Below are 27,774 nucleotides of genomic sequence, written 5' to 3'. Positions count from 1 at the left end.
TGGGCAAATACAATGCACCATTAAAAAATTGCAACAGCCGCCATTTTATTGCCTGGGGTTCTCTGCTAAAATATATATCTCTATATAATGTTTGAAGGTTCTGAGTAATTTTCGAGCAAAAAAATGATGATTTTTACATGTAGGAGAGCAATGCCAAAATTGACCCGATATGGAAGTGGTTGAATGATAAAAAGTAGAATTTTTCATAAAAGGTAACAACATCCTTTTTTTTTTTTTTTTTTTAATGATGCTATTGCTGTGTTTTGTGACATATCAGGAATATATCCTTGTGAAGTTACTGAATGGTTCTCTTAAAAATAAATTAAAAAAATCCTCCTTTGATCAGCTGTCAGTCATTATATCACAGCTGAGTCTCCCTGCAAACTGGCCAACTGCAGCTCCCACCCCGGCAAACCAGGAAGGTATGAAACTGGTTTTCTTTTTATCTTCTGAGATCATCCGATGCATCATCTTCACACCAATTGTACTCTGCAATTTAAGGCTTGCCATACATTATACAATTTTCCTTTTAGATTCAGCAAAACCATATAATAGGAGGTCAAACCTAAACACTTTCCATATGTATGCAATCAGACAGGCCCTTCTACTACATAGTTGAAATTGAATAAGAAAATTGTATGGTGTATGGCCAGCTTCACAGTACCAGGTTTATAAAGAGGCCCTGCCCTGTGCAGCTACATCTCCATGTTCCTCACTCAGTTATAAAACATTGGCAGACCCTGGACTGATCCCTAGCACTGTTATTTGTGAGTAAGGATGAGCTCCAGCGTGTTCGCTCCATGTGCAGAGCCCGCCAGGAAGTCGGCACCGCGCTGCGCTAATCACAGGCAGGGAGACATTATCCCGATGCTCAGCTGCAGAGATCGGGAAATGTCTCCCTGCCTGTGATTAGCGCAGCGCGGTGCCGACTTCCTGGTGGGCTCTGCACTTGGACTGTGCGAACACGCCGGAGCTCATCCTTATTTGTGAGCGGGGTGGCTGCTGCCAGGATTGGGTAAAAATTCCCTCGTGGGGTCAGTTTAATGGAAGAAATCCATTTAACCACTTCAGCCCTGGAAGAATTGGTTGCCCAATGACCTCTTTTGGTGGTATTTGATCACCTCTGCGGTTTTTATTTTTTGTGCTGTAAACCAGAGGTCTCCAAACTTCCTAAACAAAGGGCCAGTTTAACCACTTCAGCCCCGGACCATATTGCTGGTCAAAGACCAGAGCACTTTTTGCGATTCGGCACTGCGTCGATTTAACAGACAATTGCGCGGTCGTGCGACGTGCCTCCCAAACAAAATTGGCGTCCTTTTTTCCCCACAAATAGAGCTTTCTTTTGGTGGTATTTGATCACCTCTGCGGTTTTTATTTGTTTGCGCTATAAACAAAAATAGAGCGTCAATTTTGAAAAAAAATCAATATTTTTTACTTTTTTCTATAATAAATATCCCCCAAAAATATATAAAAAACATTTTTTTCCTCAGTTTAGGCCGATACGTATTCTTCTACTTATTTTTGGTAAAAAAAACGCAATAAGCGTTTATCGGTTGGTTTGCGCAAAATGTATAGCGTTTACAAAATAGGGGAAAGTTTTATTGCATTGCATGTAACTTTGGGCGCAAGTTCTGTATTCAGAAAGAACTTGCGCCCTTAGTTACGGCGGCGTAATGTATGTGTGGCGGCGTAAGCCCGCCTAATTCAAATGGGGATGTTGGGGGCGAGTTTTATTTAAATTTTACTTGACCCCGCGTTTTTTAAGTTTTTTTTTACGGCGCATGCGCCGTCTGTAAAATATCCCAGTGTGCATTGCTCCAAATTACGTCGCAAGGACGTATTGGATTCGAATGTAAATGACGTAAAGCCGTATTTGCGAACGACTTATGCAAATGACGTAAAAATTTCAAAACTCGGCGCGGGAACGACGGCCATACTTAACATTAGCTACGCCTCATATAGCAGGGGTATACGCCGAAAAAAGCCGAACGTAAACGACGTAAAAAAATGCGCCGGCGGGACGTACGTTTCTGAATCGGCGTATCTAGCTCATTTGCATATTCCTCGCGTAACTATAAGGAAGAGCCACCTAGCGGCCAGCGTGATTATGCAGCCTAAGATACGACGGTGTAAGACAATTACACCAGTCGGATCTTAGGGATATCTATGCGTAACTGATTCTCTGAATCGAGCGCATAGATACGACCGACCGCACATTTAGAGATACGACGGCATATCAGGAGATACACCGTCGTATCTCGTTTCTGAATCTGGCCCATAGCGTCCACAAAATAGGGGGTAGTTTTATGGCTTTTTTTTATATAATATTTTTTTTAGAAGTAATGGCGGCGATCAGCGATTTTATATCGTGACTGCGACATTACGGCGGACGCATCGGACACTTGTGACACTATTTTGGGACCATTGTCATTTATACAGCGATCAGTGCTATAAAAATGCACTGATTACTGTGTACATGACACTGGCAGGGAAAGAGGTTAAACACTAGGGGGCGATGAAGGGGTTAAGTGTGTCCTAGGGAGTGATTTTAACTGTGTGGGGAATGGGCTACGTGTGACACGACACTGCTCCTGATCACAGGGAAAGGTAGATCAGTGTCCTGTCACTAGGCAGAACAGGGAAAAGTCTTGCATCTCCCCGTTCTGCTGCTCCGTGAGACGATCACGGGTACCTGGCGGACATCAAGTCCGCGGGACCCGCGGGCACGCTCACCGAGCACGTGGTGGGAACGCGCGCCCGCACGGTGGCAAATTCAAAGGGGCGTACAGGTACGTGCCATTCTGCCGACGTGTATATGTACATGCGGTGGTCGGCAAGTGGTTAACGGGTTAAGTACGCCAGTCATTACCGTCCTCTGCTTTTAAAATTCTATTTAGTCCCTGTTATGATGACCCCCCCCCCCCCCCCGTCTCCAATAGAATGTTTCAGTGACCAGATTTAGTACTTACTTTCCTGATCTTTATACAATCTCCAGACTGCAACAATGTTAAAGCCAGGGGATCAGTACAACAGCCAGGCAAGAAGCATTTTACAACAGGAGGCTCCAGTTTTTTTTTTTTTTTACTGTATCCTGTGTTCCCCTTACTTCCTGTCTGATCTCTGACACCTAGACAGGAAATGCGGGGGTATTCTGCCTAAAACGAAATCTGAGGTTAATAATGTTGAATTAAACGAATAAAAATTCTACCCAGCAAGCTTTTTATTGCAGAAGAGACATGGGAGTGGCAAATCTGGTGCAGCTGTGCATGGTAGCCAATCAGCTTCTAACTTCATCTTGTTTTAGTTAACCTCTTGCCGACCGCCCCACGTATATATATACTGGGGGGCGCAGAATCCTATACCGGTTCACGATTCTGCTTTTCTGGGTCTAGGGCGTACACACGCACGCCGCTGGCGACCTGCTCACGTTCCCGCTGTGATTGGACGGCGATCATATCGGGACACTATGTAAACAAGGCAGATCGCTGTTCTGAGACAAGAGCCCACACACCTCTGGCCACATGCAGTACTGCATACACCAGCAGTGACTGTGGAACGAGTTTCCATTGATTCCTATGGGGAAACTCGCTTTGATATAAGAGCATTCGGATTATGCTCGTAATTCAAGGTAGTACTATAATTAAATTATAAACTATTACTGTATTATAGTTTTTATTAATATTATAAACTATTAAATTATAGGTATTGGAATTTCCTTTAAAATTTGGCTAAAGTAACTGTAAGTGAACGTAACAAATACGAATGCATCTGAAGTTATGAATTATCCGATGTAACGAATGCCATCATAACGAATGCTCAGATAAACAAAAAAAAATAAAAAAAAATAATGAAACCCGCTGCCCATACCTGACCAGAACATGGCTGCTGCAGCGCAGCAAGTGCCACCCTCCGTAAACATAGTTAGCATTAGGGCGGAGTAACACTGGCACCAGGTGCTGCGCCTCCCTAAATGTTGGGCCTCGGGCTATGGCCCCCTCCGCACCCCCCGCGCTACGCCGCTGCCCAGCCCTACCTCAGCACATGACCCTATCCGTCCAATCACCGGGCACCCACTGCCCATACCTGAGCCGAAACATGGCGTCTGCACCCCCCTGGTGTGTAATGTATTGCCTCATATTCACTTATGCCTGTACCAAGCACAACCAACACGTACCTGGGTGTTGCAGGGCTGCAGCAGGGGCCCCTTCAGAAGCTTCCAGTTGATTTTATGGAAGGCGATCAGGTCCTGGATGGTGGGGAAGGTTCTCCCGTGCTGTAGGTAGTACTCCCCCCTGGAGTCTATGGAGATGCGGAAGTGGGTGATTTTATTCTCGACACGAACTGTAAAAGAGGGATAGGTGTTGAAGCTTTCATCATTTTTTTTTTTCTGTCCTTTTCTTTTTTTATAGGACTTTTCTGGTCTGGTGTAAAGATTTCCCTCCAAACAGTCACCAGGAATACAGAAACCTGGAGACTAGACGACTGGCGGGCAGAGGTGAACTACCGTTTATCTCGGTGAGGAGATATTCATGAATTATTACTGTGCTATTTTATATTAACCATATAGTTACGTTCATTTTCACATTTTGATTAGTTTATTGCACCATATTATTATTTCAAACCCGAATGTGGAAGTGCTCCCTCTAGTGGGTGTTAGAAACGTAGGCAACATGACCAGTACCACTGCTGAACAAGTGCTGCAAGCAAATCAAATACAGGCTATGCCCCTCTGAGAGTGATGGTTTTCAGTCTACTGTGAGGCCCCGTACACACGTCCGAGGAACTCGACGGGCAAAACACATCGTTTCGCTCGTCGAGTTCCTTGTGAAGCCGCCGAGGATCTCGGCGGGCCGACTATCCTCATTGACTAACGAGGAAATAGAGAACATGTTCTCTATTTGGCCCGACGAGGAACTTCCTCGTCGGCTTCCTCGGCCAAAAGTGTACACACCACCGGGTTTCTCGGCAGAATACGGCTCCGATCGAGTTTCTGGCTGAATTCTGCCGAGAAACTCTGTCGTGTGTACGGGGCCTGAGAGCTGTGTGCATGAAAAGAGGTGAGAGGAACAGTAAAGAGCAATCACTGGTAAAAAGAGCAAAATGCATCTCACCCCATATCTTTCTATAGTTTCAATTTATTGCATTGATTCTAAATAGAATTAGAAATCAATTCCAGACAAAAATGTTCTAGTTTTCACTGTATTCCATATATTTTTATATTGGGCACCTTTCTTAAGCCTCAAGCCCCGTACACACGACCGGGTTTCCCGACGAGAAAACTGCGAGGAGAGCTTTTGGCTGCAAAGTTCCTTTACAAAAAAAAGAAGAAATAAATTAAAATATATATAAAAAAAGGGGAGGAGCCATCCGGGGCCCTGGGGGCCTCTGGGCCCTTTAATAAAAAGAAATAAAAAAAATATATATTTTTTTTTTTAAAAAGGGGGTTGCTATCTGGGGCCCTGGGGACCTCTGGGCCTTTTAATAATAATAATAATAAAATATATATATATATACACAAATTATTATTATTTTTTATAAAAAGAAATGACAAAAAAAGGGGGGTTGCCATCCGGGGGCCTCTGGGCCCTTTAATAAAAATAAAAAAAAGAAACCTCTGGGCCCTTTAATATAAAAAAAATATATATATTAAAAAAAAAACATTTATAATAAATAAATATATAAAGAGGGGATTGCCATCCAGGGCCCTGGGGACCTCTGGGCCCTTTAATAATATATATATATATATATATATATATATATATATATATATATATATATATATATATATATATATATATATATATATATATATATATATATATATATATATATATATATATATATATAAAAAAAAGAAATAAAATAATATAATTTTTTATTTTTTTTTATAAAAAAAGGGGGAGTTGCCATCTGGGGCCCTGTGGACCTCCGGGCCCCTTACAGGTGTACTGCCTGTACCCCCCTGATGGCGGCCCTGTGTATGCTACTCGCAGTTCTTCAGACGGGAAAACTGCCCAAAAACCACCGAACCTGCTCTCTTTTTTTCCCTGCGGACTTTTTCCCGCCGCAAAACCCAGCCGTGTGTGAGAGAAAACCGGACGTTTTTGGCAGTTTTCCCGTCGGAAAAACTGCGAGTAGCATACACACGGCTAGGATTCACGGCCAAAAGCTCTCATCTGAGTTTTCCCGTCGGAAAACCCACCCGTGTGTACGGGAGAGCAGGTTCTCGATGTTGCCGGTCGGGATTTCTGACGGACCTTGACCCGTCGGGAATCCCGACCGTGTGTACAGGGCATCATACACACAATCGGATTTTCCGACGGGAATTGTGTGATGGTAGGATGTTGTCGGAAAATCCGACCGTTTGTACGCGCCGTCGGACAATTGTTGTCAGATTTTCTGTGGACAAATGTGGGATAGCATGCTTCAGAATTTTGCGTGTTGTCGGATTTTTCGATTGTGTGTACAGACAAAACACGCATTCTCGGAAGCAATGCTAACCATAGCACAACATTAGCAGAAGTTGCCCAAAGGGTGGCGCTAAAGAGCTGAAAAAACACGTTGTTTCGTAATTGTTGTCCGACAATTATTTGCCGTTTGTATGCAAGACAAGTTCCCGGCCAACGCCCTTCTGATAAAAGTCCTACGCTTTGTCCGAGGAAAATCCGACCGTGTGTATGAGGCTTAAGTTTGTTGATTTTTAAGGATTTTATGTTTCCCTTATGAAAAGATAATGTCTTCCTGATAAGAGATTACATCACTTCCTGTCCTGTATGACATCACCAGGACAAGAAGTGGCTGAAAAATGCTACAATAGGGACATTTTAAAATAACAAACATGTTATACTTGCCTCCTCTGTGCAGTTGGTTTTGCACAGAGTGGCCCCCGATCCTCCACTTCTGGGGTCCCTCCGTGGCGCTCCTGGCTCCTCAACGCGTTGAGTGACCCGTCAGAGAAGCGTTGTCCTTCGGGGCACCTGTGCAGGCCCCCTCCCGTGTCCTGCTGCTGCGTCCATAGAGACAGACAGCAGGACTCGGGAACCACCCCCTCGGCAGCCGCGTCATTGGATTTGATTGACAGCAGCTGGAGCCAATGGCTGCGCTGCTATCAATCTATCCACTCAAGAGCCTAGACATCAGCCAAAGAGGGTGTGTGCTTCTCCGGCGTGGGAACGAACGGGCTCAGGTGAGTAAAATGGAGGGGGCTCGGGGTCTGGTGCACTACAATAGGTTTTTCACCTCAATGTGTAGAATGCATTGAGGTGAAAAACCGGGAGGGTTTACAACCCCTTTAAGAGTTCTCTTCACTGCAACTAAGCCCAACCCCTGAAAGACAACCCTACATCATAACCCCCCCTCCACCAGTGCACAAAGCAAGGTCCATAAAGACATGGATGAGCGAGATTGGGGTGGAGGAACTTGACTGGCCTGCACAGAGTCCTGACCTCAACCTGATAGAACACCTTTGGGATGAATTAGAGCGGAGACTGCAAGCCAGGTCTTCTCGTCCAACATCAGTACCTGACCTCACAAATGCTCTTCTGAAAGAATGGTCAAACATTCCCATAGACACTCCTAAACCTTGTGGACGGCCTTCCCAGAAGAGGTGAAGCTGTTATAGCTATAAAGGGCGGGGCCAACTCAATATTGAACCCTACGGGCTAAGACTGGGATGCCATTAAAGTTCATGTGCGTGTAAAGGCAGGCGTCCCAATACTTTTGGTAATATATTGTGTGTATGTGTATATATATATTACAGCAACGTTGTCTTCCCCTCTATGCATCTCAACCCCCCCAAAAAAGTTTTAAAACTTCTAAATATATTTAAACAAAATGTTTTAAAAATGGGCAAAAACAAAATGAATGATTGTGTTCTTGCAGAACAGACGGGCTCCGGAGCCACACCTAGAAAAGGGCCACACAGGGCTTATCTGGGGTAAATGAACTGACCTTTGTCATTATCTCTCTTGCGTATAACGTGAGCTGGAACGAGGAAACCGAAACTGCAGACAAAACCTTCATTCCTTTAATGTCTCGTTGGTATTTGCATAGGAAACTCTCACAGAAGGATTTGTGTGTCAAAGGGCCGGACTAAAGCCTAATAGACCTCAGTGGTGGGACCCAGGGCCGCCATCAGAAATTATGGGGCCCCCCTTACACAGCTTCAGGCATGGGCCCCCTGGAGAAGAGAACTGGGGGGGGGCGAATTGAGAAGCGGGGGGATCTCTAAAAAAATTTTTTTTTTTTTAGAGGGTTGCTATCCGGGCCCCTGGGGACCTCTGAGCCCCTTACAGGTGTACTGCCTGTACCCCCTGATGGCGGCCCTGCGGAGGGCTGCCGTGAATTGAGTAGCGGGGGGGCCACGAATTGGGGGGGTAGCCATCCGTGGCCCTATGACTTCTGGGCCCTTTAATAAAAAGAAAAAATAAATATATATATATATATATATATATATATATATATATATATATATATATATATATATATATATATATATATATATATATATATATAAAAATAAAACATTTTATAAAAATAAAAAACAGGGGGGGGGGGGGTGGTCATCCAGGGCCCTGGGACCTCCGGCCATTTAATAAAAACAAATACAAATAAAAAAAATGTAATATATATATATATAAAAATAAAAATATAAAAAGTTAGACAGACTTTTTCCCATCGGAAATTCCGAACGTGTGTAGCACCATCTGAGTCATTTCATTGGAGTTTAGATAGAGGACATGTTCTCTTTTACTCCGATGGAATTCCGATGTGATTTTGGTCGGACAAAGGTCTGATCGTGCGTACACATGGCCCGGGAGTCCCGTCAGGAAAAAAACGTTGGTTTTCCTCACAGGATTCCTGGCAAGCTTGGCTTGCCAAGCTGTGCATACAGACGGCCATTCAAAAGAACCGCCGTTCTTTTGAATGGCAATAACGTGGTGACGTCATCGACTACGACGAGCCGGCGCTCGTCACATTTGATGCTGTCGCCGCCATCTTGCTTCACCCTACACTAAACTTGTATGCTACTGCGCAATGCGTTGAAGTCTTATCGAGCATGCGCGGGTTTAGCATGGAACAGGTAAGTATACAGACGACCGGTTTTCTCGGCAGGAAACACTCTGCCGGGAATCCCGACGGTGCCAGGTTCTCTATTTTCCCGTCGGGATTCCCGGCCAAATGCTCTCCTGGCAGGATCACGGGAAGCTAATAAATTGACAGATTCAGGTGTCTATACTAGCTGGAATAAAAAACGCACTGAATTCTCTACTGGTTGTCCTTTTCATATCATCTCAGAAAAACATTGATAAACAATAATGGTTACGGGTGGAGTTTTCCCATCTCACCTGACAGTGAATATTGTCCAGGGTTGGTGTCGCTGGGTCTGACCAGGTAAGATCCATGAGCATTAGGATGAGAGAGCAATAACCTTTCAGCTTCATATCTCCCGGATGCTTCCACATACCAGCTGAAACCCAAGAAGCAGAAGTTCAGGGAAAGAATTGGCAATAATCAGAATGATTGATATACTTGTAGAGGTCACATGGTGTTGGTGGCTTTTTAACCACTTCATTACTGGGCACTTAAATCCCCTTTGTGCCCAGACCAATTTTCAGCGCTGACGCATTTTGAATGACAATTGCGCGGTCATACAACACTGTACCCAAATTATATTTTTATCATTTTTTTCCCCACAAAGAGAGCTTTCTTTTGGTGGTATTTGATCATTTCTGCGATTTTTTTTTTTTTGGCGCTATAAACATAAAAAGGCAGGCCCAGATTCAGTAAGAATCTGCGCCTTTCTTACGCAGGCACAGGGCAGCGTTTTTGCCCTGCGCCCGCGCAAATTTTCTGCGCTGGCCGCGATTCACGGAGCAGAAGCTCCGTAAATTGCGGGAGCGCTGTGTTAACTTGCCCGGCGTACGGGCGCCTAATGTAAATGATCCCGCCGGGGGCTCAACGTTTTTTTCCTGACGGGACTCCCGGGCCATGTGTACGCACGATCAGACCTTTGTCCGACCAAAATCACATCGGAATTCCATCGGAGTAAAAGAGAACATGTCCTCTATCTAAACTCCAATGAAATTACTCAGATGGTGCTACACACGTTCGGAATTTCCGATGGGAAAAAGTCTGTCTAACTTTTTCCATCGGAAATTCCGATCGTGTGTACGGGGCATTACAGGTTTTCTTCTAAGATTGCCCTTTATTTGGCACGGTACAGCAGACACATATCAGGAATATGAAATGTTGGGTTTACATATCATTTTCAGCTTTCAGCGTTGACGCATTTTGAATGACAATTGCGCGGTCATATAACACTGTACCCAAATTATATTTTTATAATTTTCCCCCCACAAATAGAGCTTTCTTTTGGTGGTATTTGATCACCTCTGCGGTTTTTATTTTTGTGTGCTATAAACAAAACATTTTTTGAAAAAAACACAATATTTTGTTACTTTTGTTATAATAATATCCCAATTTAAAAAATAAAAATAAAACGTATTTTTTTCTCAGTTTAGGCCGATACGTATCCTTCTACATACTTTTGGTAAAAAAAAGAATCGCAATAAGCGTATATTGATTAGTTTGCGCAAAAGTTATAGCGCCTACAAAATAGGGGGTAGATTTATGATTTTTTTTTTTTTTTTACTAGTAATGGCGGCGATCTGCGATTTTTGTCAGGCCTGCGATATTGCGGCGGACACAACGGACACTTTTGACACATTTTTGGGACCATTCACATTTATACAGCGAACAATACTATAAATATGAACTGATTACTGTATAAATGTGACTGGCAGGGAAGGGGTTAACACTAGGGGGCGAGGAAGGGGTTAAATGTATTCCCTGGGAGCGATTCTTACTGTGGGGGGAAGGGGACTGACTAGGGGAGGTGACCGATCGGTGTCCCTATGAACAGGGGCGGACTGACAACTCATGGGGCCCCCAGGGCAATAGGAGATTATGGGGCCACACAATATACACACACACACATACAGTATGCATACACAGTATACATACACACAGAATACACATACTCACACTGAAAAGGTACTGGAGAGGCGGGGCAGCTATAATCTTGGGATTTTTAGACCAAAAGGATGTTGGTAAGGGACATTTCAGGGACAGATGTAAAAAAACACAGATTTTTAAATACTGTCCCTGGTTTTTACTGAGGCTGGCAACCCTGACGGGGCCCCCTAGTGCCCGAATGGTCAGTCCGCCCCTGCCTATGTACAAGGGACACACCATCGGTCTCCTCTCTCCCTGACAGGACATGGAGCTCTGTGTTTACACCTCATCATTACACACAGAGCTCCATGTCCTGCCTCTGTAATTGCTGATCACGAGTAGCTGGCGGACATCGTGGCCGCCAGGCACGCGCATCGGCATCACGTGACACGCCGGGCACAGTTTTTGCCCACTGCGCGCCCTCGGCGGTGCGCGCGGGGAATGTAAATAGTAGGACGTCCACCCGGCAGTTGAGAGGCGCGCTGTGGACGTCTTTCGTCTATAGCGCAGTTCTCAAGTGGTTAATGAAGTCAGAACACTTACATTTGTGATGATATTCAAGCGCTTTGTATAAAATGTGGCAACAATGGAGTCCCCGACGCATTTTATCTGCTAGGACATCATCTGGGCTATATTTATTATAGCAAAAAGTAAAAGATATTGTGTTTTTTTTGGGGTTTTTTTTTAACATTGATGCTCTTTTTTTGTTTATATCACAAAAAATTAAAACCGCGGAAGGTGATCAAATACCACCAAAATAAATCTCTAATTGTGGGGGGGGGGGATGCAATTTTGTTTGGGTACGTTGCACGACCACCCGATGTGACGCAGTGTCGAATAGCAAGAAGTGCTCTGGTCAGGAAGGGGGTAAAATCTTCCGGGGCTGAAGTAGTTAAAGTGGATGTAAACCCAAAATTGTTATTTATTTTTTCTGATGTCACAATGTAGAGAATAAGATTTCCTATCATCTGTGCCCAGTTTTGCCACACAGAGTTAATCCAGCTCTGAGCAATCCTCAGATTGAAATAAAAACGGACTTCCAGATAAAGACCAAGGGCCAAATCCTCAAAAAACCTGCCTAACTTAACTTTCAGCAGTTAAGTTACACAGGCGTAAAATTTCTACCCAAGTGCCCGATCCACAAAGCACTTACCTAGAAATTACACGCCGTGTAACTTAAGTGCCTCCGTCGCAAGGCGGTCGTCTGATCGAGGGGGCGATTCCTATTTAAATGAGGCGCGCTCCCGCGCCGGACGTTCGGCACATGCGTGTGACGTCATTTTTCCCGACGTGCATCGCGCGAACGTACTTTACGCCGGGCTTTGTGGATCGCGACGGGACAATAAAGTTGCGTCGGGTAAAAAAAAAGTTACGCGCCGGGAAAAAAAAATCGAAATTTAAAAAAAATCGCGGCGATCGAAAAAAAGGTTTGTTTTTACAAGGTCTAAACAGTTTAGGCCTTGTAAAAGCATCCCTAATTTTACGCATGCAAAACGTAACTTACGCAGAAAACACAAAGCTAAAAAGCTTTGTGGATCTGCCTAAGTACTCATTTGCATACGCAAAGCGGCATTTCGACTCGAAATGCCCCCAGCGGCGGATGCGGTACTGCATCCTAAGATCTGACAGTGTAAGTCTCTTACAGATGTCGGATCTTCTGCCTATCTTTGGAAAAATCCTTCTGAGGATCGTTTCCAAAGATAGGCACAGGGATACGCAGGCTGAACAGCAGTTCCGCCTGCGTATCTCCTTTGAAGATTTGGCCCCAAAGTCCTCTATTGAGTGACAGGTTATTTACATATCTCGTGCACTAGCTTGCAGAAATGCACAGCTTCTGTAAAGTGCACAATTCACATCCCCCTCTCCTCTCCTCCTCTCCTCTCCCGTCCAGCTCTCCCAGGATTGGCTGTCTTTCCTGTGTTTTGATTAAATGTTTTCAAAATATGGGGTGATCCACAGTTCAGTGTGAACAGCCATCAGAATATACATAGACAAGAAGCTGTGCATATCTGCAAGCTAGTGCACGAGATATGCAAATAGCCTGTCACTCAAGCAAGGACTTTGGTCTTTATAGGGAAGTCTGTTTTATTTCACTGAACAATCAAAAGAGGATTGCTCAGAGCTGGATTATCTCTGTGTGGCAAGACTGGGCACAGATGATAGGAAATCTTATGACATCAAAAAAAAGTTTACATCCGCTTTAAGGGCTTTCAAACCAAATTTGTTGACCCAATGATGGCAAGAGTTCTTGCTGATAAGGATGCAATTAAAAAATAAAATAAAAATGGCATTCCATTGTCACAGTGCTAATCAAATCCATGGGTACCGCCAGTGAAAGCAGACGATCCGTCCATGGTAATGCTGACAAGCTTTTGTATCTGAACATTTTCAGAGATGAAATATTCTTTCCCTTATGAAAAGCTTCACCCTGGTATGTCCTTTCAGAGGTACGATTTCATAACACCTTCCTTTACTTCAAAGCCACTGAAAAGCATTCTAACAAACAGAGCTGAGTGACATAGCTGTCCCATCAACCTATTCATCAAGCTGGAGAGAAGAATAGCTGCAGTCATCCGAGTCATTATTTCATTGTGAAATGATATCGGCTGCCGCGACGTTAACGTTTCTTGTAACTGTTCCAGCAGAAAATTGAAAGGAATTTATGGCAGATATTATTATTTCTGTTTTGTTTTGAAAGTTATTAAAGAGTGAATTGTCAGATTCCAAAAAGGCTTCTTGAATCATCTCACTATGTTTTATTTTTTCCTTTTTACTAATAATAACTGAGACATCATAAGAGGCCATATGCAAAAGGGGGGGGAACTAATGCGCAAACCAACCTAACCAGGGCACAATAAATAGATAAAATGAATAAAAATGGTGATATAATAACTGAGCAGCAGCCACGACTAATAGTGCTCACGCACTGGTAACAGATATAAAATGGGGGGGTGTAGTGGCGCTTGCAAGCAATAAAGATAAAATAACAACAACTAAACCAATAGTGTAATAATAAGTGGATAAAATGAAATATAAGTGCATCTGTCCCCTGCTGGGGTAAAATAGTGTTCCACTCTAGGTCTTGACCAACAATACCACCCAGTATCAATCACATGATGTGGAGGGTAGGAAGAGTGAAATAATTAATAAAGTCCAGTGAACAACCGTGCCAGTGACAGCACAATGTAGATAAGGTGAGAAATAAAATCACCTTAACGGTTTCCAGATAATAAAGTAATAATGTTCAAACAATAAAATATGCAATCAACAAATCCTTAAAGTGCTTCATCCAAACAAAGTGCAATGTGCAAAATAATTAATGAAAATAGCTGTAAAAGTTGAATAAACAATAAAACATGCGCCAGTGATCGAAAAACCAATGAAAAATAAACTAAGAGTGCAAGTGTCCTATACGATCCATCAACGGGATCGATCACAATAAAGTGTCAATATTAAAAAATATATAATATAGAAATAAATTAGAGTCTATACAAATACAAATAAGTAAACCAAGTGTCCAGTGCACAATCGTGCAAAAGTGAAATAAAGTCCAAAATCAGATGCAATCATAAATCCTTAAGGTGCATATGTGCTCCACTCATAAATGAAAAATCCACAAATAGTCTCTTTAGTGCAGGATGATGAAATGTGCCCACATGCTTGTAAACACGGACTTCCACAGTGTGAAGATGTTCATACCAGCCTCTTACCTCAATGAGGCTTTTAAAAAGCCTATAACACAATGCTGCTCGGAAACCGGATTGATCCACTCCAAGAAGGCTCACACAGTCATAGCGATGGCTCTCAAAATAAAGCACAGGGAAGCCTCCATAGCATAATAACATTTACCACGTTTAATGAATAAAAACAAAAATACACTCGCAGACAGTGCTGTTAAAACAGCGTGTGTAATCTCATGTGTCTCCGCTCTGCGGCCGCGAGCGGATGACGTCACCAGCGAACCCTCCTAGTCCTCACGCGTATCGTGACAGCCGACGTCACTTAATCATAGGTTCCTATGATTAAGTGACGTCGGCTGTCACGATACGCGTGAGGACTAGGAGGGTTCGCTGGTGACGTCATCCACAAACTAACAACTTACGGAGACTTCACGAAGGGAAACCGCTTCGTGGATCTCCGTAAGTGCTAATTTTCATACCCAACGCTGCATTTCGACGAGAAATGCCCCCAGCGGCGGCCGAGGTACTGCATCCTAAGATCCGACAGTGTAAGTCCCTTACACATGTCGGATCTTCTGCCTATCTATGAGAAACTGATTCTGTGAATCAGTTCCATAGATAGAAACAGGGATACGACGGCGTATCAGTAGATACGCCGGCGTATCCCTTTTGTGGATCTGGCCCTTAGATTTTTACATGTAGGAGAGAAGTGCCTGAATAGGCCTGGTATGGAAGTGGTTAAGAAAAAAATGATTGATTGATTTACGTTCAATTGTATTAGGATTAGAACCACAAAGGAAAGTCTGGCAATATTCAGTTCCAGTAAACCGATCCGATGTAATTTTTGGAATTCCCCTTATCTCCGTTAGACAATGTTCAATATACCGTAGTTGCCCAGGGGGAGTTCAATTACCTTTTGTCTTTAGCCTCGTTATCTAGGCAACGACAATGTCATGTACAGGTACGACTGCTTGTTGTGGTGTTTTTGGCAACACTGGGTTATGTCAGAATTGGTGACAATTGTGGATCAGTGTGAACAGTCTGTGGAGGTTATGGTTTACCTTGATGACCTAAAGTTGTATGTCGGGGTGTAGGGGTGCCGTAATCGTCTGTAGATGGGTTGCTAAAGAATTTTAGTTCTTTTTATCAAACATGCCAATGCATTTTGGGGGTCTTATAATACCCACCCCTTCTTCAAGACTTGAGACTTTGGCCACCTGCTGAACACTTATGGATGAGATAAGGTTTCGGTGAGTCTTTAAAGTCAGCCTAACAGGGAATCGATTGTCTACGAAGAGCTGGTAATGGTCTTACAGATGGCGTATTGTACAAGAAGGGGCGTTTTAAGACCCTCAAAACATCCGGACATGTTTTGTGAGTGTTTCAGTAAATGAAAGTATCCAGTCTCCAAGGTATTACATATGGTGCTCCTATACTTCAGGAGTAGGAACTTTTACCAAATTGTGAATATTATTGATCTTTGTCTTTCTTTTCATTAGTTTTAGGTTTCCTGGTCCTGTAATTATATATATATATATATATATATATATATATATATATATATATATATATATATATATATATATATATATATATATACTTGAGTATAAGCCGACCCGAATATAACCCGAGGCACCTAATTTTAACACAAAAAAACAGGGAAAACTTATAAGCCTAAGGTGTCCATGTGCATGCCTCACTGTGCCTCACTTTGCCTCACTGTGTCCATGCCTCACTGTGTCCATGCCTCATTGTGTCCATGTGCATGCCTCACTGTGTCCATGTGCATGCCCCACTGTGTCCATGTTCATGCCTCACTGTGTCCATGTGCATGCCTCACTGTGTCCATGTGCATGCCCCACTGTGTCCATGTTCATGCCTCACTGTGTCCATGTTCATGCCTCACTGTGTCCATGTTCATGCCTCACTGTGTCCATGTGCATGCCTCACTGTGTCCATGTGCATGCCTCACTGTGCCTCAATTTGCCTCACTGTGTCCATGTGCCCATGCCTTACTGTGTCCATGTCCATGCCTCACTGTGTCCATGTGCATGCCCCACTGTGTCCATGTGCATGCCTCACTGTGTCCATGTGCATGCCTCACTGTGCCTCACTGTGTCCATGTGCCCATGCCTTACTGTGTCCATGTCCATGCCTCACTGTGTCCATGCCTCACTGTGTCCATGCCTCACTGTGTCCATGTGCATGCCTCACTGTGTCCATGTGCATGCCCCAGACAAGAAACTTTGCACACTTGTAGAGGAAGAGTGTGCCAAGTTTGGGGTCATGGGGCCCTAGGCCGGCCGGTACCGAGTTCCCAAAGTCCGGGAGATCAGCTGCAAAAAAGGTGACTCGAGTATAAGCCAAGGGGGGCATTTTCAGCACAAAAAAATATGCTGAAAAACTCGGCTTATACTCGAGTATATACAGTAATTAATATATATATTTTTTATTCACCCATCACCCAAAGCTGGTACTTACGGCTCATTGATGAGGTTTGCGGTGTTTTGAGGACGAGACCAGATTGGACTAGGCATGGTAAAAACTGATGGGGAGTCAGTCATGGTGGCATTATTGGAGAACTCCAATGGCATCACATAATTGGCTGGCACAAGTCCCATGTCCATAGTCCCTGTCAACTTCCTGACCATAATATAATCCCCTTCATCTCCCACTTTACAGAGCTCTTCTCCAATTTTTACCGTCAGCTCATCAGAGGTCCTGGCGTCAAAATCGTAGAGGGTAGTCACCACGTCCATCCTGGGCAAGGTGCCTAGCTGCAATGTTTTATCGCCTGGCACATTCTGATTGCCTCCTAAATGGTGCCCGTTTGGCTCTGGGGGAGGCCAAATCTTATCCCAAAGGCACACCATGAAGCGCAGGTGCGTCCTAAAGAATTCCTCCATCTGGTCTTCAGATCTGTGTCCACCTCACCAGCCCAGATGTTGGTAATTACCATTCCGCAGGTCTGGTCCGCATGGTGTCTGTTCCCTGCACTGACTCCCGTCTGTACAATTGTCTTCTTCTTTTTTTTTTTTTCTCAGAGCTTACTTCCTGATCACCTGAACTTTTCTAAACAGTCAAACTCAAGAACCAGGAAGAGCGGGAGATGCAGGAATGTGACCCAACCTGATTGCAGTATCTGCCAATTCCTCCAGCCAAGAGGAGGGGGTTACAGGGAAAGTCAAGAAACAAATACTAGCTACAGCTGATTGGTGATTCCACATTCTTCAACAACAGGTCATTTCTGCCCCCGGCTGTATTATGTTTTATATAGACAATCTATGGTGCTCACGTAAAAAGAAAGAAAAAAAATGAAAATCGGGAAATACTAAAACCAAAAATGTAAGGGATTTGCATACAAAAAGAATAATGATGGTAGAACGTAAAATAATCTATTCTGTAGCTATAGATGAGCAATGCAGCCATATCCAAAGGAGTAGAGCGGGAGCTCCAAGAATAAGCGCCAAACACAAAAACAGTGTCGCAGTAACACGCCGTTCTTTAGTATATATTATGCAACTTTATTGATAAAAGTGGGAGTAAAAGGACGCTCCCAAAACTAGATGCCAGGGGAACAATGCATGAAAATCCAGTCAACTGGACCTGTTCTGCCATATAGAAGGCATTTTGTAGCCTATGCAAGGCACTTTAATTCTAACGGGTGTCAGGAAAATACCCCATTATTTATCCCCACACCAACACCTTCATCCAGCCTTTCTCAACCTTTTTACCTCAGGAAAAACACACAGAAACCCTACTTTAAATTAGTCTACAGCTCACGGTGCACTAGAGCAGTGGTCTCTAAACTACAGCCCTGGGGCCCAGATGTGGCCCTTTGCTTGCATGTATGCAGCCCTTGAAGCATAATTCCTACCACTGACACCAACAAGGGGGAATCATTCCTTCCACTGACAACAAAAATGGTGCATTATTCTGCCCCTAATACAAAAGAGTTGCCATCAGGGGAGGGCTGGGCCAGGGTGGCAATTGCCTCCCAGGCCGCCACAACTTATGTTCAAAATGGCCGGAAGCCACTGCCCGCTACCATATTTTTTTTATTCTGGTCTAGGAAGTTGGGCCGGGGGGCATGGCCATGGCGACCGACGACTAGCTGTTGAATTCCCGGGAGTTGTAGTCCGTGCCCAAGCTCCAAGTGGGTGGAAAACAGAGCAGCGCAGAGGAAGCTACAACTCCCTGGGACCGGATTCTTGGAAGCAGGCAGAGGCAGGGAGTCAGGACGTGGCGTGCAAGGACCTGCTGAGCGGAGATCACTGAGGTGAGAGACCCTTACACCCCTAGCTGACCCTCCATCTCCCCCCCCATACACCCCATGTAACCTTCCCCAGTGATCAGGCTGCATTGATGGGCACTGGTGAAGCTGCATTGAAAAACCAGGTGGGCCATGGATGGTGAGCTGATTCGGCGGTTCAATGGGCCACTTGACTGGACTTGCCCCCCAGGCCTAAGGCTGCCAGCCCTCCCCTGGTTGCCATTGTTTACTCCCACTGGTCACAAACGAGCCCCCTAAAGGACAGTAAATCAGGCCTTTCTTTAACCACTTGCCATCCCGACCTTTGTAGAATGACGGCCACAAGGTGGCTCTACAATGCCGGGAGGCCGTCTATTGACGTCCTCGGCTCCTCCCAGCCACGCGCGCGCACCTGCCGCGTCACTCAGATGCCGATGCGCGCGCCTGGCGGCGGCGATGTCCGCCAGGTCCCCGCGATCGGCAGTTACAGAGACAGGGACGTGGACCTCTGTGTGTAAACAAAGAGATACACGTCCTGTCAGGGAGAGAGGAGACCGATGCTGTGTCCCTTGTACATAGGGATAACCATCGGTCACCTCCCTCAGTCAGTCCCCTCCCCCCACAGTAAGAATCACTCCCAGGGAACACATTAACCCCTTGATCGCCCCCCCCTAGTGGTTAACCCTTTCCCTGACAGTCACATTTATACAGCCATCAGTGCATATTTATAGCACTGTTCGCTGTATAAATGTGAATGGTCCCAAAAATGTGTCAAAGGTGTCCGATGTGTCCGCTGTAATGTCGCAGTCCCAATAAAAAGTTGCAGATCGCCGCCATTACTAGTAAAAAAATTATTATAATAAAAATGTCATAATTCTATCCCCTATTTTGTAGGCGCTATAACTTTTGCGCAAACCAATCAATATGCGCTTATTGCGATTTATAGGCTGCCTTCTGTCTTTGGGAACCATTGATACATGATGTATTCACTGCTTCTATCTTCTGGGATTAGAAAATTATCAGAGTTGTCACTTTATAACAGGAAGTTTATACTTCTCGTGTGCTATTAACACATGAGAGCTGATCGTAACCTACTGTGACAGTAGCGCCGCGGTAATGATCATAGGCACGTGAATTGGACTCGTGTACTCTGTTTATTACCTCCTATATATTTTGTTATACATTTGCATTTAAGTAGCAGTTGATAATATTTTGTCTGTAGCTTAATTACATTATTGGTACAGTTTTTGTAAATTCTATATTTATGACACCTGATACTGCCATAGCGCTGAGGTAGTGGAAGTGGGTTGAGGTTTTCACTGAATTATAACAGGAAGTGCCTAAACAAGGACCCTCATGGAAGGATCATCATTATAATGAAAGCTGCAGATTATACATTATTGACTGAGTTCTCAGATCTGAACACCTGCTGTGCCCATTATGAGGGGTTCTCACCATCCCTTTGCTGAGTTCCCAGATCTGTACACCTGCTGTGCCCATTATGAGGAGTTTCCACCATCCCTTTGCTGAGTTCCCAGATCTGTACACCTGCTGTGCCCATTATGAGGGGTTCCCACCATCCCTGTGCTGAGTTCCCAGATCTGTACACCTGCTGTGCCCATTATGAGGGGTTCCCACCATCCCTGTACTGAGTTCCCAGATCTGTACACCTGCTGTGCCCATTATGAGGGGTTCCCACCATCTCTTTGCTGAGTTCCCAGATCTGTACACATGCTGTGCCCATTATGAGTGGTTCTCACCATCCCTGTGCTGGGTTCCCAGATCTGTACACCTGCTGTGCCCATTATGAGGGGTTCCCACCATCCCTGTGCAGAGTTCCCGGGCCTGTACACCTGCTGTGCCCATTATGAGGGGTTCTCACCATCCCTGTGCTGAGTTCCCGGGTCTGTACACCTGCTGTGCCCATTATGAGGGGTTCCCACAATCCCTGTGCTGAGTTTCCGGGTCTGTACACCTGCTGTAACCATTATGAGGGGTTCCCACCATCCCTGTGCTGAGTTCCCAGGTCTGTACACCTGCTGTGCCCATTATGAGGGGTTCCCACCATCCCTGTGCTGAGTTCCCGGGTCTGTACACCTGCTGTGCCCATTATGAGGGGTTCCCACCATCCCTGTGCTGAGTTCTCAGGTCTGTACACCTGCTGTGCCCATTATGAGGGGTTCTCACCATCCCTGTGCTGAGTTCCCAGGTCTGTACACCTGCTGTGCCCATTATGAGGGGTTCCCACCATCCCTGTGCTGAGTTCCCAGGTCTGTACACCTGCTGTGCCCATTATGAGGGGTTATCACCATCCCTACTTATATTTACTTTATATTATGGAGAATGTAACAGGTGGAGTCGGGACACGAAGGTGGGCGGAGTCACCCAAACCTCCCAGGTAGACCGGATCAGACTACGGCAGGGAGATCTCCTGATTGGAGCATCCAAGACTTATAAGAAGCCCGGGGCCGGCTCACCGTTCTCCACCTACAACTAAAATATCACTACCAGGAGGACTGTTCCTTGAATGTAACTCCTGAGTAATTTTGACAGTTCCTTCTACTAAGAATTACATTATTTAGTGGGGACATCATGAACAATGTAACCAGGGCCGATCCTAGGCAGGGTGCAAGGGGTGCTCCGCACCCAGGCGCCGCAGAGGTGGGGGCGCCGAAGTGCTCCCCTCCCTCCTCCTTGTCTGTGTCCAGAGGCGGAGCGCATGTAGCGGGTGCTGCGGTTCCCCATCCCGCCTGCTCTCTCCGCTGGCAACTGACAAGAGCGCATACCTCCCACTGTCTGATGGGCGACACCTGCAGGGGGGGACTCTGATGGGCGACACTAATGAAGACTACTTAGGGGAGCATCTCTGTGTTTGAGTCATAGCCATAGAAACATTTGTAAAGGGGAGGAGTTATTAAGATGACCACACCCATGTTGGGGCGCCAGAAATATTACTGCACCCAGGCGTCTGTGACCCTAGGATCAGCCCTGATTGTAACATCTATGTGAGTATTGCAGAAACTGATCCTTTTTTTCATTTGTGAAGGTCCAAGCCTTGTGTCGTAGGTGACAGGTTCTCCTGAGACCTACCTGTGTGTAACAAGAAAGTTTGGATCTATCTGCCCCCTTTATAGACATTGGTGTCCTCGCCTTCCACCGATGACCTGGGGTGATCAGGACACAGTCATTGTAATAGAATCTCCACCCGAGACAATGAGCTATAAAATAAACAATGGCTGTGGTGCACATGACTTTCCCCGGTGCCTGCGGCTGTTATTGTCATCAAGCAGCTTTGCTAATTGCAGTCTTCACTTTGTGTCGCCTACAGACATTGCAGAGAACTCAGGTGTCTGACCACACACAGGAGCAACAATTCACACCTCTCCAGATGTTTTTCCCGGGTACAATAAAGTAAGTTCTTTTATTATATGTGTTCAATATGATTATGACGTTGTGTTAGCGGAGTTGCCCTTTACCTCATATTAGACTTCTCCTATATAAGATACTACTTTTATTACACATGGAATGCTAATGATAACGTTAGTACAGTGAAACCTCGGATTGCGAGTAACGCGGTTAACGAGCGTTTCGCAATACGAGCATTTTTTTAAAAAATCCTGACTCAGTTTGCGAGTGTTGTCTCGCAAACCGAGCAGGATTCAAGCCACAGCGGTGTGCAGTGCCGTGTTTGGCAAGAGGTGGGGGGGCGCCGGAGCCGATCAAAGCCGCTTGGAAATATTTAGAAATACTCCATTCCCGAGCCTTTCCAATGTTTTCCATAAAAAAAATTCCGAGGCTCTCCAGCACCCCCACCTCTGGCCATATGTGATATTGCATGCCATTGAAGTCAATGCGGAACAAATTATTGTATTTGTTTCCATTGACTTCTATGGGGAAACTCGCTTTGGATTACGAGCATTCTCCTGGAACGGATTTACATTTTTACAAGCTTCCTTTCTTTATTTTTGTATAAAATATAGTGATTTGTATATAAGCCACTAGATGGAGCACTCAAAGCTATTACTCTTAAAGCGGGGGTTCACCCTAAAAACTAATTTCTAACATTAGAGCCAGCATACTAAGGACATTTACTTTCGGTAGGTAATTTTTTTTTTTCTCCGTACATACCTTTTATATTCTGATTTTGTCCAGGGTTTCCGCGTTCTGATGACTGCGGAACTGGGCGTTCCTATCCCTGCCTCAGGGTTCCGATGACTGTGGGACTGGGCGTTCCTATCCCTGCCTCAGGGTTCCGATGACTGTGGGACTGGGCGTTCCTATCCCTGCCTCAGGGTTCCGATGACTCCCGGACTGGGCATTCCTATCCCTGCCTCAGGGTTCCGATGACTGTGGGACTGGGCGTTCCTATCCTTCAGTTAGATGATTGACGGCTTGTGAAACAGGTCCCCTGTCGCACAACGCGCGTCACCAGATTTCCGGAAATAGCCAAGCTGCGAGTCGGCACAATACGGCGCCTGCGCCTGCCGTGTAGAGCTGACTGCGCAGGCCCCATATAGTGCCGAATCGCAGCTCGGCTATTTCCGGAAATCTGGTGACGCGCGTTGTGCAACAGGGGACCTGTTTCACAAGCCATCAATCATCTAACCGAAGGATAGGAACGCCCAGTCCCGCAGTCATCGGAACCCGGAAGCCCTGGACAAAATCAGAATATAAAGGTATGTACGGAGAAAAAAAAATTACCTGCCGAAAGTAAATGTGCTTAGTATGCTAGATGTAATTTAAAAAAAATATTTTTAGGTGAACCCCCGCTTTAACAGCTGCTGAGATATCAGCCACATGGGGAGAGCATTGTTTTTAGTGAGCACCCCCTCACCTTAGGGCAGGGATCTTCAAACTACGGCCCTCCAGCTGTTGCAGAACTACACATCCCATGAGGCATTGTAAAACTCTGACATTCACAGACATGACGAGGCATGATGGGAATTGAAATTCCTGAACAGCTGGATGGTCATAGTTTGAAGATCCATGCCTTAGGGTCACCTGAGATTTAAGATTAAGGTTGCAGGATAAGTCTAGATCGGTGATGGTGAACCTTGGCAGTGGCACCCCAGATGTTTTGGAACTACATTTCCCATGATGCCCATGCACTCTGCAGTGTAGCTGAGCATCATGGGAAATGTAGTTCCAAAACATCTGGGGTGCCAAGGTTCTCTATCACTGGCCTAGATGGTAGTTTTAGGTTATGCTGGGCTTGTATTTCAAAGTACGAGAAGCCGGGTAAGTAGCATTTTTTTTTAGAAGGAAAGTGTTGAATGGCCGTGTTTCCTGCAGTTGTGGTTCCTCTTGCTGGGCACTATATCATTTCAGGACTCGGTAATAGCGTTAGAGCCAGCAGGGGGAACCGGTGAGTGCAATTGGGTTACGTAAGCGTTCAGTATTCCCAGGCTTAACACAGTGGTGTTCAAACTCGCCGGAGAGGTAAGTACACAGTGGGGGAGATTTATTAAACTGGTGCATGCAGAATCTAGTGCCGCTGTGCCTAGTAACCAATCAGCTTGCAGGTCTAACCCCTCGTTCACATTGTACACCGTTTTGAAATTGTGCGACTTCATCTGAAGCCGCATGTCTATGCGACTCCAAGTGCATCTTGATCCAGGGGAAGAAGTGAAGCAGGGCGTACCCCCTCCCTCCATCCTCAGTCCCATCACAGGCTGAGAAGAATACATACAGCACAAGGTGCTGCTGTATATGGGTGGGGTGGACAGACAATGAATTACGGGGTGTTACAATATGTTACCTGGCTTCTCCATTCACAGAGCCGTAACCCGGAAGTGCCACCCGGGGAAAGCTCCGCCCATTTCCTATGGCGGTGCAGAAATGAAAGAGAATGACCCAATGAGAGTGTAGAGGCGCTGTGCAGTGCGCCACAGAGCATCAAAAAATCCTGCAAATGAAGCGTCTTGCCTGCAATCATGGGACTGCATTGGCATGACGCTTCCCATATCGCACTGTGTCCAGCGCCCGAACACAGTGCACTTAAAGGAACTTTATTGTTTTTTTTCTTAAAGGGCCATTTTTTTTGTGACTGGTTTTAGGGGGGCGGTGCCCATGCGCCCCCTATGGACAGGCCACCACTGGTCTTGAAAGACCTTTGTGCGGCTTCATGCACAGATGTCTACTGAAGTCGCATCCCGAAATCGGCAAAAGTAGCGCAGGAACTGCTTCTGCAAATCGGTGCGGAGCCGCAAAGCCAGCATCGCACCGATTTGAAACGGTGCCATTGCCGACAATAGGCTGCGACCTGTCATGCGATTTGACCAGTCTAATCACATGACAAATCTCTTCAATGGGAACGAGGGCTCAAAGCCTAAATGAAGAAGCTGAAGTTAGAAGCTGATTGGTTCCCATGCACAGCTGTACCAGATTTTGTACATCTCCCGCTTCTTCTCCTGCGGGGGGGGAATACTTTCTCATCATTAAAGTCAGCATGTCACACACAGGTTCACTGCCAAGGAGTAGATCTGATTTATTGCCCCCCCCCCCCCCCCCACACACACAGCAGAACATTTATTGACTTGTTTTCTAGACGTTCAGATATCTTCCTCTTTTCACATTGATAATCCCGCCCTTGTGAAATCTCCTCCATAAATCTGGGCGACATGACCTTAGTACCAGAGCTGTACAGAGGCTTTTAGGCTCACAACAAACATTACAATCTGATTGCACAATCTCCTTTAGACCCACCAGTAACTGTGCAGTGCAGTCTGCCTTAGGGTGACCACATTTCCAAACTACCAATCAGGGACACCCTCCCCAAAAATGAGCTTGTGCTGTAACAAATCACAGCACAGTGATTGGACACAAGAGGCGGGATTTATGATTTCTCCAATCACAAGCAGGATTGTGCTCCTCCAGGCATTCCCGGCCAGGACAAGTACTGTCAGTGAGAAAAGAGGTGATGTGATTGGCCTTGGGGGGGGGTGTGGCTGTGTCAGTTTCATTCCGGGACACTGTATTGTCCGGGAATGAATGTGCCCGGGACAGACCTGCAAAATGCGGGACTGTACCGGCCATCCAGGGACACGTGGTCACCCTAGTCTGCCTGGTTGGATACAGAGTGACATTACAGTTCATGCGGTGGGTACTCCTATCACATTGAACCAGTTCCCGCCCGGCCTATAGCAGATTAACGGAAGGGCAAGATGCTCCTCCTTCTAGGTGGACGTCATATGGGATGCTTCGCTCGATACTTTTTTTTTTTCAGAGCGAGAGCGGGCGGAGAGTGGAGCAGTGCAGTCCTCAAAGAGAAAGCCAAGACCCCCCCCCCCCCCCAACTGCCGTCTAGTTGATAAGCACGGGAAACAATACAGCTTTCATTTGAATAGCTGTGTGTTCCCCCGCCGCGCCGAGTCGTCATATATAGCCCCTCCCCTTGTCCGGGCACTTTGATAGACGGATCACCCATCCCTGGATTGGATGGGTGATCTGTCTATCAAAGTGCCCGGACAAGGGGGAGGGGCTATATATGACGAGGCGCGGTGGGGGAACACACAGCTATTCAAATGAAAGCTGTATTGTTCCCTGTGCTTATCAACTAGACGGCAGTGAGGGGGGGGGGGGTCTTGGCTTTCTCTTTGGGGACATGGCTGCATTTGTGGGGGATATGGCTTCATTTGTGGGGGGCAAGGCTTCATTTGTGGGGGGCATGGTTTCATTTGTGGGGGGCATGGCTTAATTTGTAAGGGGGCATGGCTGCATATGTGGGGGACATGGCTGCATTTGGGGACACATTTAAAAAAAAGTATCGGTATTCGGTATCGGCGAGTACATGAAAAAAAGTATCGGTACTTGTACTCGGTCCTAAAAAAGTGGTATCGGGACATCCCTAGAAATTAGGATACAAAGGACGGGGCCAACTTAATATTGAACCCTACAGACTAAGACTGGGATGCCATTAAAGTTCATGTGTGTGTAAAGGCAGACGTCTCAATACTTTTGGTAATATAGTGTATAACCCCCACGGGGCCAAAGACACAGCCTATAAGTCTTTTTTTTTATCTTTTTGCATCTCGGTGCTGCTGATCTCCTGCTGTCTCTTTCTGTTTACATGCACTCCAGTGATGGCTGCATGACATTTCTAAGGGCGGTTGTCCTGATAGTGACAGGTGGACCATGGCTGTGCAATGGTGTGTAGAAATGGTCCCTTGTAGTCTCCATCAGCAACACAGGACCACAATTGGGGAGACGCAGACAGAACGTTGTCACCCTATAACAGGAAGTGCCTGGTACTGAAAGATCACCAGGGATTATTTTATTGTAAGCTGCAGATTGAAAATTACTTTTAAACAGACATTAACATGTTAATGCATCTCATAGGAGTTTATTAATTGAGATTACATGTACTAGAACAATTGTTTCTTATTTCAGATGTTCCCGTTGAGCTGCTGCTTACACCCCGGTGTGCTGAGATGCCGTCACTCCAGCAGTCTTAGGATTTATCTTTAGAAGATTTGAGAAAGACAACATTCATTATAATAACACGATAATCATAATTCCATAAGTATTTATTTATGTTTTATTCCATAGCTGTACCTCCATCGGATAGGGAAGGTGTGATTCGTCTGTTCGTTCCTCGGAATTGGGGCAAAATCGAATGTCCTCCGTCTATATTCTCTAGAATTCTTGTGCCCTAAATGCAGAAAATATCACATTATTGCCACTAGATGGCATTGAGGAGCATACCTATGATAGTCAGCGCCATCTAGTGTCCATAATGCAGTATTTTCCTCCTTCATAACTGAATTGCAGAGAACATAAAATGTTACCCCATCCACACAAAACAAATTTACATACAGTATATAGATT

At 45.4% G+C, this 27,774-nt stretch overlaps 1 protein-coding gene and 1 long non-coding RNA gene across 3 annotated transcripts in view; one reads left to right on the top strand and one right to left on the bottom strand.

The window, feature by feature from the left end:
• Positions 1 to 17,778, bottom strand: part of SRMS (src-related kinase lacking C-terminal regulatory tyrosine and N-terminal myristylation sites) — a 30,335-nt gene extending 12,557 nt beyond the window's left edge. The window contains exons 1-3 of the mRNA XM_040329981.1: positions 17,178 to 17,778; positions 9,348 to 9,469; positions 4,175 to 4,341 (exon numbers count right to left, since the gene is read on the bottom strand). Coding sequence (XP_040185915.1) covers positions 4,175 to 4,341; positions 9,348 to 9,469; positions 17,178 to 17,602 — 714 coding nt within the window. The 5' untranslated portion in view covers positions 17,603 to 17,778. The remainder of the gene's footprint in view (positions 1 to 4,174; positions 4,342 to 9,347; positions 9,470 to 17,177) is intronic.
• Positions 333 to 27,774, top strand: LOC120918424. 2 transcript variants are annotated; one of them, XR_005744374.1, is made up of 5 exons: positions 333 to 422; positions 4,410 to 4,495; positions 17,741 to 17,936; positions 22,277 to 22,359; positions 27,337 to 27,774. It is a non-coding gene; the product is annotated as an uncharacterized LOC120918424 (long non-coding RNA). The 2 variants fall into 2 exon arrangements; XR_005744373.1 differs by having other exon boundaries at positions 334 to 422; positions 4,410 to 4,515.

The sequence above is a fragment of the Rana temporaria genome, chromosome 12, assembly GCF_905171775.1.
Source record: "Rana temporaria chromosome 12, aRanTem1.1, whole genome shotgun sequence".
In the NCBI taxonomy this organism is placed as follows: Eukaryota; Metazoa; Chordata; class Amphibia; order Anura; family Ranidae; genus Rana; species Rana temporaria.
Note: the sequence above shows the minus strand (reverse complement) of the source record. Positions and strands in the feature narration are given on the sequence as shown.